Below are 19936 nucleotides of genomic sequence, written 5' to 3'. Positions count from 1 at the left end.
TGAGTACTTTGTGTCACGTCCGAGTGTATTTCAGGACCAATGGTGTTTTGAACTTTTACTTTGCCAAATACACAATCCGTGCTTGCTTTGTCTGTTTGTTGTTTACCAGTTTATATATTTCATTGCTCGTCATCCACATCGGAAGAGTGAAGGCTGAGATAAAGGCTGATGAGCCTTGTGTGTTTTGACTTCGTGTTATTTACTTAGTCTGTACTTTGACACTGAAGGGATTGGGCATCATAAGTGTATTTCAATTACCATCGAGGCGACTATAATTGATGAACCTGCAAAGTAACTTCTGTAGAAAACATTTTGTCACTTTTAAATAATGCCATAAGAAAGAAATGGCGTCGAGCAGCGTTCTCGGCTCCGCGAGGCTGATGAGCCCAGTGGTACTTGAAGCTAAATGCTCTGGTCTTCGTGCCGTTGTTTAGCAGGTATAATGTTCACTGTTCATCATCTTGGTTAGAATGCTAACATTCAAACACAAAGTGTAACTGAGGCTGATGGGAATGTCAGTAGTTGTGCAATTCATTGAGCAAATGTTGAGATATTTCATTGGATAAGTGAAATCTTGGACCTGCTGGTAGTGCTAGACAACAGTCAGACACCGTTTTAGGTATTTAAACCTGTCCACGACACACAAACAACTTGTAATCTTATTTAGACATACTAATGTACACACATACTTAATATGTATTCCATTAAAAACTTGCACTTACGATGTGTTATGTTAGGTGCTGTTGGAAGCTGTCGCTAGAAGCTGATTTCATGTAATTGCTTTTTTAATGTTTATTTGTGCAATGTGAAAAGTCTAAGAAACACAACACTAAATTATGCATGTACTTTGATTTTGATGTATTTTGATTGACTGAATCCAAAGGCAAACAACATGAATTCATTATTTGCCGTACAGATAAATATTTCAAGGCAATCAAAAATGTAATGAGCCAACACGGTATGAATGTTTTTATTTAAAATACCGGATCAAGAAGTACACGTCATATAATCAAGTAACAACCAAACTACTATGCCTATAGAGCACACAACTTAATATGTATTAAGGTTTATTAACAATATCTCCTTTTGTGCTAAAAGGTATTGTATGTTTTCAGTGTAAAAGCAAAGTCAGTGACTTGTGAACCTGGTTTTTGTGGTAAACACAACAAGATTTTCACAACTGATTATTTGTCACATTGTCCTGCTCCACAAACAAAAATAGCTTTTCAGTGATCTGATATGTCTTTTCTCTCTCACTGGAACCAGTGGGCAAGTTCCACTGGTTTTCACACAACTCTTGAAATTCCTCTCCAAACAAGTGAATCATGTTGAGGATAAGACTAAAGGTCCAGAATCTCCTCCACTAATTGGGACATTTTTGGATGGCGACAACAAACCAATAACAGTCATCGTTCCTTTCATGAATCCATTTTCGGAGTGACAGATTGGTTGGCCTCGCAGAAGCCTGCAATCGAAAGGAAACAAACATTTTGCTCACTACAAACTACCACATGATGATGAAAACACAACCGTAATTATCTCTCACACGCACGCAGTACTTAAAAACATGATAGCCTAAATATAAACATCTGTAATATAATCAGTGATATTTAAGCTTTATCACTGACAGATGAGTTTTTGAAAATGTTACATCTTATCATAAACAAATGAGGATGCAGTTGTGTCTCACCAGTGTGATCAACGCGTCTGTATTTGCCCAGCAGGCAGAGGTCCCTCTTCTTCTGGACGACCTTGGGCTGGTCCTCCGCCCTCAGACCGGTCGGATGACGAGAGAATATGAAGGAGTAGCTGTCCAGGCAGGTGCCGTCAGAGTCGATCAGTCTGCAGGAGTAGTGGATGGCGTAGTTGTCATAGTCGGTGTCAATCACCCAATGGTCGTCGTCTGTGAGCAGCGAAGGGAGGTTGCAAAGGAAAGAGAGGGTTTAGATTTTTACCGAACCCTGCTTTTATAATTTGAGAACCAATTTCTTTAACTTTTGTGATACGTGCGAGGCCAAAAAAAATAAAATAGTATGCTACAGATTACAACGGACATTCACTGTATATCTCAGAAGTACTCTATGTCTCAGAAGTACTTTGATGTTTTGTAATTGAGGTAAAGATCCCTTTAACATTAAAGACATTTTACCTGAATACTGACACGTGTAAACACACATACAGAGGTACCCACTTTTCCTTTTCATCTAACTCTCTCATCATGCCATCATCATTGATTGGTGTTTGAAACTTCAGACTTTGTGTTTAGGAAATATGTGGTTATCTCTCTTTGACATTGATTGTTTTCGGCATAAAGTGGACTTGAGTACTTGAGTCAATCATTTACACAAAAACAGGGGTGGGAGTTACAAAAGAGTCCCATGACGGCATAATCAAGTAAACAGCTGATGCAATTATATCGATGGGTATTATGGGTAATACTACAATTGATGCTGAAAATGTAAGTTTACTTCAAAACACAACAGTTTTGTCAGCACCGGGATGATGATATTTTAGAGCTTGCATGTGATGTCAGAGTTACACTCAATTACATTTGAACCGCTTCCTTGTCAGCATGCGGTTTGATTTATTCTCCAGGGTCAGGGTCACAGAGAACCAAGTGCTGCAGTTGATGATTAAAGTAAATCAATAGTTGTCTGGAGGTCAACAATCCCTTTTGCAATTTAATGTCAGTGACTCCCAGCCGACAATGCCAAAAGCTCATGCTAATAAGGTGCCTGGCCATAGATTAGTAGGTGGCCTTGAATTGTTGATTCCAGAAATCCATGTCAGAAATTCAAATGAAGTCCTATTCAGGTATAAATGTTCCTGAACTTACTTCCAGTCTGCAGGTAAGATGCAGCTCCCCAGTACTTCATCTTGAACTTGGCAGGGTCGGGAGTTTCCTCAAAGGTGGCAAACATGCTGGCACACATTTCCCATTGGCTAGAGGTCAAAGAGAGAGAGAGAGAGAGAGAAGGACATTACGAAAGATGAGACACAATGGATTAGATAAAGACTTGAGTTAAGCATATAGCATGCGGCACAATTGCACAGTTCCAGTGGTGGGGGGAAAGGCGAACCTTCACCGTAAAGAACAGAACTCACTTTAAAATGATAACTCTGCCCTCAGCAGTGGCAGTCATTTTGCCTTCAGCGTCGATATTAAAGGACGCCACGATGTTGTCAAGCAAGAACAAACCTTCTGGGTCCTTCTTTCCTACGGCGTACCATGTCCCTGTGTACTACGAGAGAGAAATCCAAGTGTAAGAGCACGTCGCTCCTCAAAGCTTTTCATTGAAAGTAAAAGAACAAAATATTGACACACAGTCTACTTAGTATAACATCAAAGTTATATTCCCATAAATCCCAAAAAACTGCTACAAAGCAAATATAAAACATTTCGTTAGAACTAAATAAATCTCTTCACACTACTCACCCTTGTCCTGTCAAAGTTCTGCATGACCTGGATGTTGGCCACCTGGCAGTCCTGGGCCCAGGAACAAGCCAGGAGACAGAGGGCCACAACGTACCGCAGCATTCTACCTCAGAGGAAAGGAAAAAGGGGAGCAGTGACAGAGAGGACGTGTCAGCCACAATGTTCATTCAAGTGTAATACAACTCCACTAAATATTCGCCGATATGCTACAAACGTTTGTGTGAAGAAAAAAAAAAATAACTTTTGCAAAAGCACTAATCCTTCATTTTAAAATGTTCCGGTCAAAATGTAAAAGTTAAAAAAAAACAAGTCCGTTGTCAATGCATACCTGTTTTTTTTTAAAGTGGAGAGCTCACAAAGATCCTGGCACAGCTGTGTCCTTATATACCGCTGGCTCGTATTGCGTAACATCTTCTGGAGATCTGAACCTCCCCTGCTCTCCCCACAGCTAGCTTGCCTTCCATTGGACGAACATTTACATAACCGCAGCCCCCCCCCGGGTGCTATTGATTTGTGTGTTCTGCACACTGGCCTCGCCGCCCCTTCTGTACCCCTTAAAAATGTTTTTCTCCTGTCAGAATCGAGGCTTTTCTCGGTTCTTATGAAAGCAGCTGCCGGCAAAGCCAAGAGGACCATCTGGCACAAGCTGTACGCATGTGTAGATACAAACAAACACTTGTCACACTCCAAGGTAGACACACATGGGCATAAGACTACTCTTTGACGTCACGAATCTAAGTGTTTTGCCGTGCATGGACTCAATGTGGACCCTTTGTTTATGAGAACAATATGAATTGTACTAAAGACCTGCTTCAGCGCTTTCTTAATCAAATGTTTCAGTGGGTGTGCACGCTTTTCTGCGGCAGCATCCATATGATTGCATCACCCGTTGACTTGATTTTTGCTACCAACTGACCCTTCTAGGACTGTGTTTGTATAAATGGTGGACAAAGTGCACTTTAACCTAAAAATATAATCAATGTGAAAGAGAGATAATCACATCATGTCGAAGCACAAATTCGGGGGGGTTTTAAAAACACCTTCAGTGATCTTTAGATGACGTGACTGAGCTCAACATACTTGCGAACGAGCATGTTTTTGTGTGCTTGTGTACGTGTCTGAACAAAAGACGAGTCCAAGAGAGCTAAGCGAGCTAATGCTAATGGCCCCATGGTGATGTAATCACATGTGTACAATAACCTCTTTATTTACTTTTTCTTTTAAAACGCAGTTTTCCCAAAGACCAGGGTCAAACAGCTCGTGCCAGCTTTCTGACTCGTTTTGTTCAGCTGTTCCAGGTTTGTGCAATAAAACAGCATCCACTCACAGTACAAACATTAGGAGAAATATATAGTAACTATACTCTCTAATACAGGCCGGTATTTCACCTGACTTAAATCTACTGTGGCAGGCTTTTATAAATTGCTGCTGTTATTTTTACACTGAGCTCATGTAGCCAGTCCTCCGAGGGCTTGATTGAATAAAAAGAGCACAGCGCAGCCAAACATCTGCAGCTTGCATAACCAAAGCCCCAGCCAGTGGAAAACAGGACAATCACTCATTTTCAGCCGAAATAATAGCAGCTGGAATTTGGCCAGAGGCAACGTTTCATAATCATGAAGATTGGCTGAGAAACTCTATACGATACACCGCCGGGCTTCTGCATGCATTCCATATATTTTGGGGCAGTATAGTGGTAAATGTAATGTCGTGATTACAGCAAGACTCGGTTTCTTGTTTTCATGTGGTGTGAAACTTAAGTTTGAAGGGGGATTAGGCAAACAACCTCACTGTTAAATCCACTGTGTTGGGGCTTTAAAGAAGGCAATGATAGAACAGTGAAGTGGTGGTTTGTCCACTCACCGACATTGTGGAGACTGCACCAAGTTAAGAATTGTATGTAAGGTTAAGTTTCGGACGTTTTCATTCATTGTCTAAGCAAGGCTGTGCGAGATGGAGTGGGACATTGTTCCTCTTGCAAATAAAGCAATAAAGCAAAGTGCTCAGTTTAATGCCCTCGCGTGTTTCGGTGATACAGCCTTGCGTGGTCTGGTGTGACGAGTAGCCTATGACGGCCATGTTGGCTTATTCTAGCACACTCTAGAAATGCTGCTGTGTGTCTGACATCACTGTGTCCGTTCTCATCCCTCTCAGTCAGGTCATCGATTGGTGTCTTTAATGCAACTGGTTTAACTGAATCTTGAGCAATATAGATAAATTCAATGTGCCGTCATTCTGTAGTTGCGTCTTGTAGCCGCTGTTTAGTAAACATTACATAGTCTCAATTTAATAGGGAGTCAAAAAAAACGCACAAAATTAATAAAACTACGACATAAATTTGTCAACAATGAACACAATCAGGAAAAATACTGATACAACTCAATTTTATTAAAGCTAGGGTTGGCAATCTTGGAAAACTTGCAAAAGTACGCAAGATTTTTGAAAATATCCAACCGAAAAACCTAGCCCAGTGTTGCGAACTCTTTTCTAACGATAGTGGCGAGCAGCACTATAGCTCCAACAGTCGCTAAATCTAGCGAGAAAGTCAGCGGCACTGAAAAGCTCATCCCTTCAGGTCTCCCTCCAAAAACACTTCCCCCAAAATGGTTGTAATGAATGAATGAATGGAAGAACATGGCTTATGTTAGTACTCACAGCTGTTAAGCTAGCAGCCTAATGAGTGCAGAGTACGCACAGGCGGGTGAATGGACGGGTTTATTACAGTCCCGCCATAGCCACAGACACTGGATTTGTGTTTTGCAGAGCATTTGATTCATTGATTGCTGTCAGGATGTAATGAGAAAGTCAACAAAAATAATTAAAATGTTTTTGAAGATCACCAACCCTACTTGTAAGCTAGAAAACAAAATATTGGAACTATCAGAAATATGTCATTATTCATCAATATATTTGTCTTGCCTCTGTTTTTTTCTCTCTCACGCACTAACACCCAACTCATTTCTCCTGCTGTGAAATGAGCTGCTCTAATTTGTTCCCACTATGCCTCACATCCACATCCACACACACACACACACACACACCCACACAAACTCACACCTTTTGTAGTTCTCCCTTGATTAGCTTGCCTTAATCCCTACGACAAAAACTGGTGGGGAACTCCTCGTCTTGCCAGCCTGCCAGCAGCTAACCAGACAGTGCACTCAGTTAATAATAGCCGGCCATCTTTGTTTAGGGCTTTGTTCCCAGACAACCAAGTCCAACTAATTGGCCAATTTCCAGTTCTGGGACAGATACCTCCATGATGATGGGGATCTAATTAGAGCACACAGGTATGGGCTGCTCACACATTTACCAGTGCCATTGTGGCTCTGAACACCACCGCTGCCAGTGGCTGACATTATTTAGGTACATATCCTCCTCCGTAGCAACAACAACAACAACAACAACAACAACAACAAGGATAGAGCAGTGGTCATAAACTAACACTAGGAAGTTAGGCTACCAGAGGCAAAGGAAACCGGATATAATGTCTGTTTGACTAATTGGAACAGAAGGCTACTGGTGTAAGTCCAGTACCTGGCTAAAAAAAAAAAGAAGAGCCGGGCTTGTGGTTGGACTTCAGTATCGCTAAGGTGTCCCAGTGTCATGTATAGGGATAACTTAGTGGATTGGTGGAACCAACCTGAACCACTGAGGTAGTCTATTGTTGCCACTATATGTTTCTTCAGCAATTGTGTGCGCATGTTTGTGGGGATTTGGGGACCAAAGACGTGACGTCCTTGGTCCTGAGCATCCTTTCACACCCTCTCCTGGTGCAGGCAACCCGACATTTCACCTGAGGACAGCCTCACTCTCTCCCTTGTCGCCCGATATAAAATGATCTGCGTTGGGATTTGCGGGTTAAGGACGCTTAGAGCAGAGGTTTTAATGTCATGACGTCACATTAATTAGCGGCCACTCTGATCCTTTCAGCCTCTAAGCCGCGCTCCGTCTTATTCTGTCTGTCGGTGGACACGGGATGTGTCACTGACTCCCTCGGGGACCGTGGAGGAGAATGCTACTGATCCACCCGACCCTGTAGGCCACAGCACAGCTTTCCCTCTCCATTTTTACTTGCCCCCCCACGGCAGGTGATGCTTTTGTGAAAAAAAAAGACAACGGGAATATACAACACTACTCGAGTTCAAAATGGCAGACAAGGACAGCGTGGAGAAATACTTGGAGAACAACCCGCAGTTCGCCAAAGAATACTTCGATAAGAAGTTGCGCGCGGAAGCCCTGACCGCCGCCTTTACTGCGACTCTCGACATCAAAGACACCGCTTCCTTCAAGGATGTTAACTCTGTGCAGGAAGCCGCCATCATCTTCGAGCTGGTCCAGGAGTTGCAGAAGCAGGGAAACATGGAGGAGTCCCTTCACAAAGTGATGCAAAGAGTTGCCCTGATCTTACAGGCCGACAGGGTCGGTTTTTACATGAACCGGTCGAGAAACGGAATACCCGAGCTCTCCTCTTGCCTCTTTGACGTGACTCCAACGTCCAAATTTGAGATAAACATGGTGAATCCGCAGAGTGAAATCGTCTTCCCCCTCGACATGGGCATCGTCGGTTTCACTGCGAATAGCAAAAAGCCACAAAACGTACCCGATGTCTCAAAGGTGAGAAGTTAGGCCATTCCCGAGCGCCGTAGTGCGCGCGCTCTCCAAGAAAGTTGTGTGTGCGTGACTCTGAAGCTGTCGGACATTGAGTGGAGATGTGTTCCTTGTTTCTGCGATGTTATTGGTGAAAATTGCCCCCATAAGTCTTCTTTATATGCTTGATTAATTGTTAGCTGGTGGTTGTTTGCCAGAGTGAAGGCTACACAGGATATTGTCCATAAAGTAGTTGCCTGTAGTTATAAATTACCACAAAACGTGTTTGTATTCACTGTGGAATAATCATGTTGCATTTTGGCCAACTTACATGATGAGTTCCTTGCTATTGTTGCTTTGGCAATAAATAGCTTCAAATACTGATATTTCAATATATTTGTGATATTTGTGATGATTGGTGATAAAACATATTGAGGGAAAGGGTTTTATCTTCCTATAGTTTTATGACTTATTTTTATTATAAGCATCAGTTTTAGCTTCTAGATTCACTGAAAAAGTAGAAACTATTAGAATTATGTTTGAATTAATTAATACCAGCCCTTTTAGGCATCAATTGGACTGTCAGAGCAGTTAGCTGAAGCTTAAGATATACTTACCCATCTTGTCCATTGACCAATGTGAATGCAGCATGAATGTCTTCCGCTTCCAAGTGTGGCCAATACTCCAAATACTGATGGCTGAATGATCTTAGCTTGTTTATTTAAAAGTAAGATCAGATAACATGCTGCCCTCTATTTGAAAAAAAGTATGTGTATGTTAGATACATGCGATTAAGGAGCATATGAAACCATTTAACTGCATAGAATGACATGAATAGTGTAATCCTGCCGTTTATAGTGTTTAATATCCACCTGGATTCAACCAAACCTGACTTGAAGTTTTTCATTTTTTTTCCCAAAACAGAATCCAAAGTTCTGCGACTTTGTGGACAAACAGACTGGATACAAGACTAAATGCATGCTCACGTTCCCTCTGATGGCTGAAAAAGAGTGCCTTGGAGTCGTCATGGCACTAAACAAAATAGGAGCGGACTCGTTCTCTGCAGAGGATGAGAAGGTAAGAGAATATACACTCAGACATGTACGTTCACTCTTATCCGTAGTGTTTTAGACACTCTTTCAGTCGTAAATTAACTTGAATTTGAGCAGCTAAAGTACACCATATTTTTTTGGGGGGAATGTATGCCACTTTAAAAAGCCTGCGTCTGCCATTTGAAATGTGCAAATAAAGATTGCTGCAATTACGTCTCACCAGTAGGGTGTAAAACCCTCCAATTATGTCAGTGGGAGCCAATCAGACCTGACTGAACTGATTTGGCTGCTTTTGAACATTCGACTTGAATAAAGGGGTAATGATTTAACTGTGAATATGTTATCTCTTTAGAATATAAAGGATCAAATTCATAATCAGTAAACTCCCACCGGGGCAAAGAATAAACTGGGTCAGATGGAAATTGAGGTTATAATGTCAATCAAAGCAACTGAAAAAGAGAGAAAGGAGATCTAAAGAGAGGCAGAAGTGATGCAAATGCTGTAACAGCTGAGATGCAAAATGTCTGAAACGTCGGTGTTCTTTGTGTCTCGGTTTATACTTCTCTTTTTCTTTACATGTTATCTCAAAAAACCTTTTAAGAAAAACACAAATATTTGTGTAAATGGTGTAAAGATTAGCCAAAAGTGGACTTAAAAGACGTTATGAAGTTTGACTTGCAAGAAAGAGTTGTGTTTATGTCAATGTTTTATTGATCCATCAAATTAAAATCTAATTCTCCGGATACTCTAAATGGCCGACATGTTATTTTACAGTTCACCGTTAATGACGAATCCCATCTTTGCTGTGGGACATGTAGCCATATGGAACCATACTTCCTCCGCAGTCTTTAATCTGCTGTTGTGTATTGATGAAACCTCTAATCTCATTTGGTCATTAGCTCTTCCACAAGTACATGAACTTTGCCCAAGTCATCACCCTGCAGCATTACACATCCTACATGTTCAACGTGGAGTCCAGAAGGAGTCAGGTAAACTGAATCTCCCACCATTAGGCATTGATGAATACTCTTGTCCCTGTTGTTTACCTGTTGGTATTTCTAATGCACTGAACAGAGCTCATACTATATGCCATAGCTAGACATTTAATCACCCCACATGCGTTGCTGTTCCTTCTCTTGTAGGTGCTTCTCTGGTCGGCCAGTAAAGTGTTTGAGGAGTTGACAGACATTGAGAGACAGTTCCACAAAGCGCTCTACACCGTAAGGATCTATCTACAATGCGAACGGTACTCAGTGGGCCTGTTGGACATGACCAAAGAGAAGGTTGGTCTTGCAGAATCAGATTCAGTTTCGCTCACAGGATTGAATAGGTATGGCGTTCATGGCTACGGGCCTAAATAACTTTTATTGCCTGTGTGTTTTTTTCCCGCAGGAATTCTATGATGAATGGCCAGTGAAACTGGGAGATGTGGAACCCTATAAAGGACCAAAGACGCCAGATGGCAGGGTAACAATCTAACATTTTCCTCTTTTTTTTTAATTCAGTTTTTGTGACGTGTCGTACTATTAAATCTGACTCGCTTCATCTTTTTATCGTCTAAGCTGAAGATGAATCAATCATTTCTAACAGGCTGCTGCTTTTTACACAGGAAATCATCTTTTACAAGATCATTGACTACCTCCTGGAAGCCAAAGAAGAAATCAAAGTCATACCGTGAGCATCCACTCAAACGAAATACAGAAAGAGAAATTCAGTCACTTCAGACCAATTTTTTGATGTCTTATTTTAAAATAAAAGTTCTAACTCAGTATCAATACAAATCTGATCTTCCACTCAAATTAACAAAAAATCTAAAGTGCAAATTTAAATTTAAAGCTTAGATGCATGAAAAACACGTGAAGCATGCACGCTTGTCCGCAGACAAATGGGGGTTTCTGTTATTTGGGTGTGGTTTTCTGTAGAGGCAACATAATGCATAATGAGAGTCAGCATTGTTGAACTTGCTTCTCAGAGAATAACTCTGTATTTTTCTCCCTTTCACGCTTTTTCAGTGGTCCGCCTGCAGATCACTGGGCTCTAGTTAGCGGCCTACCGACATACGTTGCAGAGAATGGCTTCGTAAGTCTCTCACTGTTGCTTGCAGGGCAGTTTATTATGAGAATGACTTGAATTATTAAAAGCATAAAAACATATCTACATGTACTATAGTAACTTAGGAAAGTAGTGAAACAAAGGGCGCAGGAACACATTTAGTTGCAACGTTACAAACGACAGGGAAAAGACACTTCAGTAGGAATGCTGTGCATGAAGTGACTCGGTGCAGTTAGACAACACAGTTTAGATAAAAAAAACTGAACTTAACCATTTTCATTTATTAAATTTCAATTGTTTCTGCTGTTGTAGAAAGTTTAACATATTGCGACAAACATACTAAAATACCGTAAAGTAAATTAAACATGACTTATAATAATGAAACACGCAAATATTTTTTTATTATTTAGACAAAAGCTTGATCAGAAATAGCAGCTGTGAGTAATATTGACTTTAAAAATGGCTGCGTCGTGTGTCTTCCTGCAGATTTGCAACATGATGAACGTGGCTGCAGACGATTTCTTCACTTTCCAGGTGAGGAGACTTTTACACGTTCTCACATTAAGACCCTTCCTTTACAATATGCAGTTTCATATATGTTGTATCCTGTTGCGCGTTCTGCCCGTATTCAGGAAGAATGGTTTAAAAACTAATTGCAAGATCTAAATATTTTCATTCTACCGTCTCTCAGAAAGAGGCTGTGGACGACACGGGTTTTGTCATCAAGAACGTTTTGTCGCTGCCCATCGTCAACAAGAAGGAAGAAATTGTGGGCATCGCCACTTTCTTCAACAGGAAAGACGGCAAGCCATTTGATGAACACGATGAACAGATCACTGAGGTCAGCACCGTGCATTCTCTCTCTCTCTCTTTATATATTTTCTGTCGCCGTCGTACATTCCTTCGGCTGTCCCGCCTGTCTTGTGTGTAGACGCACACATTGGCGTGTAAATGAAGAAAAAGTTGCTTCTTGCTTGGTTTGTCTTATCTTTTCTCTCACTCTTCATTGTTTGCGCCAGGCCCTGACACAGTTCTTGGGTTGGTCAGTGCTGAATTGCGACACATATGACAGGCTGAACCGCATGGAGTACAGGAAAGACATCGCCGAGGAGATGCTCTTGTACCAGACCAAGTGCACCAAAGCTGAGATACAGTCCATTCTGGTCAGTATCAACCCCGTGTCTTTCCTCCCACCTTCTCTCTCCAGAAGCCTAACCTTTGATCCGCTCAGCATTTGATCAAGAGGAGACTCGAGCAGGGATTAGAAATAGTCAAAGGTTATTGTGCCATGAATAGCTATTTGAGTAGCAGTCCTCCATAATGACCTATTGGAGGGCTAATAAAAGGTCCGATGGAGACAATGACACAGCGGTTACTGCTTGGAGTGTTTGAAACGTGACCTCATGATATTTTCTGCTTTTTGTTGCCAATCTACAAATTCAAGCTGCGCATGTCTGTGGGTGATGGGTCATGGGTTCAACGTGAAATGCCATTATAACTTCTTGTTCTCTCTTTTTTTTTTTAACCAGAACACCAACGAGAAGTTCGACGCAGAGCCTGAAGACTGTGAACAGAAAGATATGTACAAACTGTTGGTATGTTTTGTTTGAACCTTGACGACCAAAAAAAACCTCCAATGAAGTGAAACACGGTGACACGTCCGATTGTTACTCACTTATCAAAGCTTAAATGTATGAATAAGACTATGAATTAGCATATTCATTCACTCAATTCATTTGATATCCGCATTATTCAGGATCTTGGGAAAGCTTAATTTATTTTCAATCAAATTTAAATTTGATTGGAAAATGTAAAATATTCCAAACTGACATTGTGATCACCGGCACTTTTTGAGTATTGAATGGTTCGTGGGTTGTTGTTTTTTTTTCTTTCAGAGAGCAACCTGCCCACCAGCTGACAACGTCAACGGAGAGAATCTGTACCTGTTCTCCTTCAGCGACTTCCCCGTCTCAGAGTTCGACCTCATCAAAGCCGGCATTCGCATGTTCTTTGAGCTCGGAGTCGTTGAAAAGTTTAAAGTTCCCGCAGAGGTGAGTCATGTAGTCGGGCGCTTCCTTCGATCTGTCTGCCCTGACGGGATTCTCTTCCTGGTTTCTGGCGGTGCATATATATATATATATATATATATATATATATATATATATACGGCATAGTATTGTGAGATGCTGCTGTCTTTTGTTTCATCCTGAAGACTGGGATTTTAATAGTATTTATTTCAATAATAGCATTTTAAATGCAAACATATAAACCATGCGAATCACTTCTCCCTCCCTCCCTCTCAGACGCTGACCAAGTGGATGTACACAGTGAGGAAGGGTTACCGTAGCATCACCTACCACAACTGGAGGCACGGCTTCAACGTCGGCCACACCATGTTCTGCCTGCTGCAGGTGAGGCCTGCACGACATCTGCAGAATCTACATTAAACCCAAAGCTCACAAAAATGAGTCGTCTCGTGTCTTCTCCTTCTCCGCTTCACAACTGTCTTGTTTCTTGCGGACAGCAGGTGACGCTAATAACGTTTTACGCTACAGCTCGCTGCACAGTATTTAACACAACGCATGCGGCGACAGCTTGACAGACCGCTAGGTTTACGAGAATGTGTGATACCGCCTATATATGGCCTCATGACATGTTTTATTTCATCGTAAAGCTAATTGAGAATTGCACCAACCCAGGGCAGATATTGTCCACTCCACATTCAGTAATTGTTATGACAGGAGAGCGTCACAGAGAATTCAAATGAGCATTGATAGTGCCCAAGATTTTTCTAGTTTGTGTACTTTCACCTGCACATAATACTCCATGATTTATCTCTTCTGCCTACAGACAGGGAGGCTGAGGAAGTACTACTCTGATCTAGATGCCTTTGCCATGGTGTCTGCTGCGTTCTGCCACGATATCGACCACAGAGGAACCAACAACCTCTACCAGACAAAGCACGTCAAAGCTATAATATATTTCTGTATCTGTGCTTTGGAAGCATGGGCATGTGTGTAAACCTGGGTGCTTTTATTCTTCTTTAGGAGTTCGTCTCCTCTGGCTAAACTTCATGGCTCCTCCATCATGGAGAGGCACCATTTGGAGTACAGCAAGACGCTCATGGGTGACGAGGTACGACAAATTACACGGACAATAAATGTAAAGAGGTCGGACTGGCGCACGCATTTTCTTACCGCTCTTTTTCCTCGTCTCTCGCAGACCTTGAACATCTTCTGCAACCTCCAGAAGCAGCAGTTCAAGAACGTGCAGCACTTGTTTGACGTCTGCATCATCGCCACTGATCTGGCCCTTTACTTCAAGTAAGTCCTTTTGAAATACTCAAGACTGGCTACGGCCACCGACTGGCTTATTAAAGCTGATGTTGCTCAAAGGTTTAGCCGCCGCCCGATCTGTGTTCATCCGTCTACGTGTGTGTTTTCCTTTTGATGTTTTCATGGAATCAATTTGTGTGTTTGCTTCGTGCACTTGGTCTGACTGATTTGTTTATCTGCTATCTCATCGCGCAGAAAGAGAACCATGTTCCAGAACATTGTAAATGCCACAGAGCCAATGCCAGATGAAAAGGAGGCCATCGCCTACATTTCCAACAACTCCACCAGGAAGGAAATCGTGATGTATGTACCTGATTCAAGCCCAAGATAATACAGCTGACCAAATGTATTTGTGGGGAGATTTCTGAAACAGGAGACACTTGCGTCATCAGCAGCAGGGTGTCATATTGCCCGACCTGACTGTCTGTCTCTCTATCACCTCCAGGGCCATGATGATGACAGGTTGTGACTTGTCAGCTATCACCAAACCCTGGGAGGTGCAGAGCAAGGTGGGTGGCCTTCACAGCCTTCACATGTGCTGATTGAAATATATATATATATATAGAGTGACATTTTTCATGTAACTTTGTTCTGCTTAGACCAACTGTTTGTTCTACATGTCACATCCTGCCTGTCTTCAGTCTTCGATTGGGTTTTTTAGCTTGAAATATGTTTGGTTTCTTAGCTCCCTTATTTTAGATTTATTACATCCAGAAAATATAATACGGCTGCAGTTATTAGGCCGTGTGTTTTTGGGTTGTCCGTCCATTTGGGTGCATTTTTGTAAACGCGATATCTCTTTAAATTCGGCGCAAAACATCCACTTGGACGCAAGGGTTAACTGATTTTGGAGGTCAAAGGTCAAGGTCTTCCATTTTTGTGATATCTCAGGAACACCGTGATCTCATTTTCTTCCAATTTGGCACAATCATCCACTTGGACTCAAGGATGAACTATTATAATTTGGTGTTTAAACGGTCACCGTGATCGCCAAACGCAAGCTTTTTGGGCCATAACTCAAGAATTCATACGATGATTATGACAATTCCAAACACACCTTGTCTAATGGGATCAAATGAAGGTATTGACATTTTGGACAGACATGGGTGTAAACTGCAACATTCAACCACAAGGCGGTAATTCTAGTTTTCCTACAAGATAACACAAGATGAAAGAATGTCCATGTTCATGTTTGCTTCTCATTTGCAATCATTTCCTCCCAATGTTTATCCTTAATTCCCTTGCATCATTCTTTGTTCCTTGTGTCTGTTTCCCTACAGGTGGCTCTGATGGTAGCTGCTGAGTTTTGGGAACAAGGAGATTTGGAGAGATCTGTTTTGGACCAACAACCAATTGTAAGGTTCATACCCCTCTTGTGCCTTCTCTTCCTTTCACATTATTATTTTCTTTTAGGTTTCTCGGGATTGCTTTTCTTCTGAAACTCTCCCCTCTGTCTCTCTCTCTCTCTCAGCCCATGATGGACAGAAACTGTGCCGAACAGCTACCCAAGATGCAGTGTGGTTTCATTGACTTCGTATGCTCATTTGTGTACAAGGTAATGCTAGCTTTTATGTTGCGCAACAGAACAACGAGGAGTATGATTATTATACACACTGAAAGGGAGATGATAGTTTCAAGATGGATCTCAAGGCGTGAAAAAGACACATGGATTTTGCAAGAAAGGGAGTCTGGCCTGCGCTCTTTGTTGCAACAATTTATCTGTAACTGCTGGAATTTAAACACAGCCACAAGCCAAGAGGGGCATAACAATTTAATCCAGCTACTATCTGATCTTGATTTTCAGCAAAGCACCATAAAAAAAATATTTTCCCCACGAGGTGTTTTGATTCAGTTCAATCCAATACATGTTTATACTTTCAAAGAGCGCCAGCGCCAAAAATGTGAAATGTAAAAAGTAACTAACTCAAGTCATTAACCTCACGCCGAGGCCCTAGTTTGAAGTGTGACTTCTATTTTCCAAGGCTATAACATTCATTTCCAAGCTCACCTCCGACTGTGCAAACTGTAAAGCCTGCTGTGTGTGATACATTGTTGAAAAGACAGAGAGGTGTAGATTCAACTCAGTGGTAATAGAGCACCTTGTAGACGGGAACAGAAAACAGCATGCACGCCAGATCTATAATAGTGGAAAATTACCGGTGAGTGAAATCATTTCTCACACTATAATTAACTTCACAGAGGTGTTGTTGTAGCTTCAACCACCTGAGGTTGGATCACAGGACGTAGAGCAAAGAACCTGTTGAACCCAGCTGGCCCCAAGAGGAATGTCAGCGAGCTGTTTTTCAGGATGGTATTTGGACAAGAAGACACACATCCATATAAATCAACATGTGTCAGTCTTCCCTGCCGACTTCTAGTCTAAAAGGGAAATTATGTATTTGCAACACCAACATTTTCCTTCCTTTTTTAAGTTCTTCTCCCTCAATGTGAGCAACATATTTACACCCAGTGTGTTCTCTTTCGTTTACCAGGAGTTCTCCAGGTTCCACAAAGAGATCACGCCCATGTTCGATGGTCTGAACCACAACAGGGCACAGTGGAACGCGCAGGCTGAGGTTTACATGGCAAAGATGAAGGTCATTGAGGATCAGAAGAAGAAACTGGAAGAAGATGAAGCCAAGAAAGGTAATTAAGAAAAATCTGTGAAAAGTGGTCCAGTTGATTGCCTGATCGAAGATCAAGAGACTCGTCCTGTTTTAATACTTCTTTCTATTTGTGTGTGTTTATCTAGCTGGTGGAGATGCAAAGTCAAAGACCTGCACCATCTGCTAAGTTCCTACGGTGCTTGGATCTGGACTGACGCGCTCTGGTTAGGACTAATCTAGCCTATTCTGGTCTGACAACTAGTCTAGTCGGAGCTTGACTAGGCCAGCTTGGTCTGGTCTGATCTACACCAGAGTAGTTCTCTCTGGTTAGGTGCTGTCCGCTCTGGTGCAGTCTAGTCCAGCCCTATTTGGTCTGGTCTGGTTCAATGTAGCCTACTTTAGTCTATTGTATTCAGGTCTGGTCTGCGGTCCCGTGTGCAGTCAGCCTTACTATTCTCCAAGGAGGGAAGAGTCAGCAACATCACCCAAGAAGTAATGTTGGGACTGCAAGAGAAGCCTGTTTGACTCAGAAGATGAGATGTATTTGAAACTTCCTCCTTCAGGCAACCAAGAACTTAAAAAAATATATATATACATGGACAACGTATATTTCCCTTTTAATATAATCGATAGCAATAATCAAAACATTCCTGACATTGTATGGTTTGAAACCATGGTTGGATAAGTTCAGAAGCTGTTAGACAATGTTCCAAGTCAAACTCGTCGGTATAAATAGCTAAACTAGGGGACAGCATTGTGCTGTACGTGGCGTGTATGCATGCCAAAGCAATAGTTTTCACACAGCGCTCCCATTGGCAGTCGGTTAGCACGCGGTATAGCAGTACTGTAGGTTGCACAATGCACTTAGCTGCTGCTGTTTTGGCAGCGGCAGGCCATGAGTGGAGGGCGGGTGGGCAGGCAGGGTCTATGACCTCACAACTTTATACTCACTGGGATCAGAGGAATGGGTTTAATATTCTTGTTTTTGGTTAATATTTAAAGTAGCACGAGTTGTGGAATTAATTCCTTCGAAGACGAGAACAGAAATCTGCGACCCGAAGGAACTTTCAGTGCTGTATAACAAAACCGTGAAGCTCAGACACAGCGAGTGACGGCGTGCGACGTGCATTCAACAAGGGCTGATGTTCTCTTACCTCAAAAGGCGCTGATGAGCTGTGTGAGGGTGTATTTATTTTAATATGCAATCTATCTATATACATATATTTTTTTTTTTTTTGGATTCTTTGTCTGACAATTTTGTACTTGAGCTGTCTTCACGCATGGAGAGTTTGAGATGAGCTTTGTGAACTGGGCGTTCTGAATCTGTGAGCGAAATGCACGCTAAAATCACATTCAGGCCTCCAGCAAATGTATTGTACTTTGTGCAACTTTTATTGTCAGCTTTGAAAAAAAAAACACCTGTAAGCTGTTGTCCTTATGTGGAAAAATAACAACAACAAAGTTAACATGCATAGTATTTAAACCGGTGTTTAGAGCCATATCAATTCAAAGCTTCCTTTAAATGTGCATGATTTCACATGTATATAGTCAATTACATAGAAATTGTAAAAAATATAAATGTAAGTGTAAAACTAATTTGAAAGTATGTACTAAAATTAAAAGCAACCTTTCTTTGAAGGAGGCAAGAGTCAAAGTCAGTCAAACAGGGCACCGTAGATCTGCCTCTCCTGTAAGAAGATTGGATAGGATTTGATTTGATTCCCAGCCAGCGTTTGAGATCCACACAGCTTTAGACTTTAAATACCCTTCTTACAGAGGAGGAAAGCAGGCTACCAAAGCCTTGTATGCATGTGCAGACAACTTGTGTTTAAAATGTGATCCATAGCGTCATTGATTGTATGGTGGTACAGGCCAAAGTCCTCTGTTTCTGTCTTCACTGATGCAACAGTGTGATGAATCGCGCAATAACTGCTGTTTTGATGTCAACTCGGGTGTGAATTTCCCTGTTAAAACTGTCTTGAACTTGATCTGGTCTGGCATCTTGAGTTGACAGCCCATCCCCCAGTGCGCCTCCTGAAGCACTTTTAGAAATGAGCCACCGGGAGCAAAGGCAAGTTTGCGCCTCTCAGCTTCCTGTTGCACAATGTCTTCTCCTCTAATCAACCGGGCATCAATCAAAGGCACTTAATCCTCTCAGAAGGGCTTTGGGACTACCTGGAAACTCCTTTTCTGCTGCTGGAGGTGAAGCGAGGAGCTGTTGTGGTCACTGGAGACCTGTGCAGAAGCATTCACTGAAAGCAATCCGTTTTCGCTATCTAACCGTGAATTTACCTCATTGTTCCTGCTCCACACGTCTCTCTCCAGTGACATCAATAGCCCCTCGCTTTACCTTTTAAGGATCCTTTGTGAGATACCAAAGAACGCTCCACTTATCCCATCAACTGTCTTTTACAAATTAGAACTCTATCATTTGACATATGAGGTGACCTCTACTGTATGTATGTGTCATGAAATATATGTGTAAGCAAATAAAGGAATTTATGGAAGAGTAAGAATAGACAGAATCACTTTTTCTTAACATGGAAATAGGTGATACTTTATCTCTTTATTAGAATGAACTTAAGAAACCTTGGGCTTAGCCGCGACAGCGCTCGTTCTTAGTCATATATCGTGCAGGGATCTTAGAGGCTCCAAAGCTGGATGAGCCTCCGGGGGAAAGAGGATCAGTGGATTGCTTCTGATCCCTGCTCGATACAATGTTGTCTGGCTATTTTCTTCAACGTCCTGCCGTCTGCAGAATCCTGCATGCAGGACACTGTGGTTGGTGTTTCCGTGTCGTCATTTCAACATGTACACGGTCATTTAGAAGACGGAGTAAAAAAAATGAAGAGCAACAATGCTGCA

General features: G+C 41.9%; 2 protein-coding genes across 2 annotated transcripts; one reads left to right on the top strand and one right to left on the bottom strand.

Moving 5' to 3' along the window:
• Positions 1–954: 954 nt before the first annotated feature.
• rbp4 (retinol binding protein 4, plasma) lies at positions 955–3795 on the bottom strand. Its single transcript, XM_079183336.1, has 6 exons — positions 3765–3795; positions 3437–3539; positions 3106–3242; positions 2837–2943; positions 1691–1903; positions 955–1465 (listed from the first exon to the last, which is right to left on the bottom strand). The coding sequence occupies exons 2-6, from the start codon at positions 3536–3538 to the stop codon at positions 1419–1421; spliced, it is 606 nt and encodes a 201-aa protein (XP_079039462.1). The 5' UTR covers position 3539; positions 3765–3795; the 3' UTR covers positions 955–1418.
• A 3790-nt stretch (positions 3796–7585) lies between these two features.
• On the top strand, positions 7586–17258 carry pde6c (phosphodiesterase 6C, cGMP-specific, cone, alpha prime; the record flags this gene model as incomplete). The annotated part of the gene is made up of 22 exons (XM_079182915.1): positions 7586–8053; positions 8951–9103; positions 9978–10067; positions 10221–10361; positions 10471–10545; positions 10688–10752; positions 11091–11157; positions 11617–11664; positions 11822–11971; positions 12150–12293; positions 12660–12725; positions 13026–13181; positions 13434–13541; positions 13981–14147; positions 14178–14265; positions 14353–14453; positions 14661–14768; positions 14911–14974; positions 15746–15820; positions 15937–16020; positions 16958–17111; positions 17218–17258. The coding sequence occupies 22 exons, from the start codon at positions 7586–7588 to the stop codon at positions 17256–17258; spliced, it is 2613 nt and encodes an 870-aa protein (XP_079039041.1).
• Positions 17259–19936: the final 2678 nt, after the last annotated feature.

Source organism: Pholis gunnellus (genome assembly GCF_910591455.1).
Source record: "Pholis gunnellus genome assembly, chromosome: 21".
Taxonomy (NCBI): domain Eukaryota; kingdom Metazoa; phylum Chordata; class Actinopteri; order Perciformes; family Pholidae; genus Pholis; species Pholis gunnellus.
This window is presented reverse-complemented; position numbering and strand designations above follow the sequence as displayed.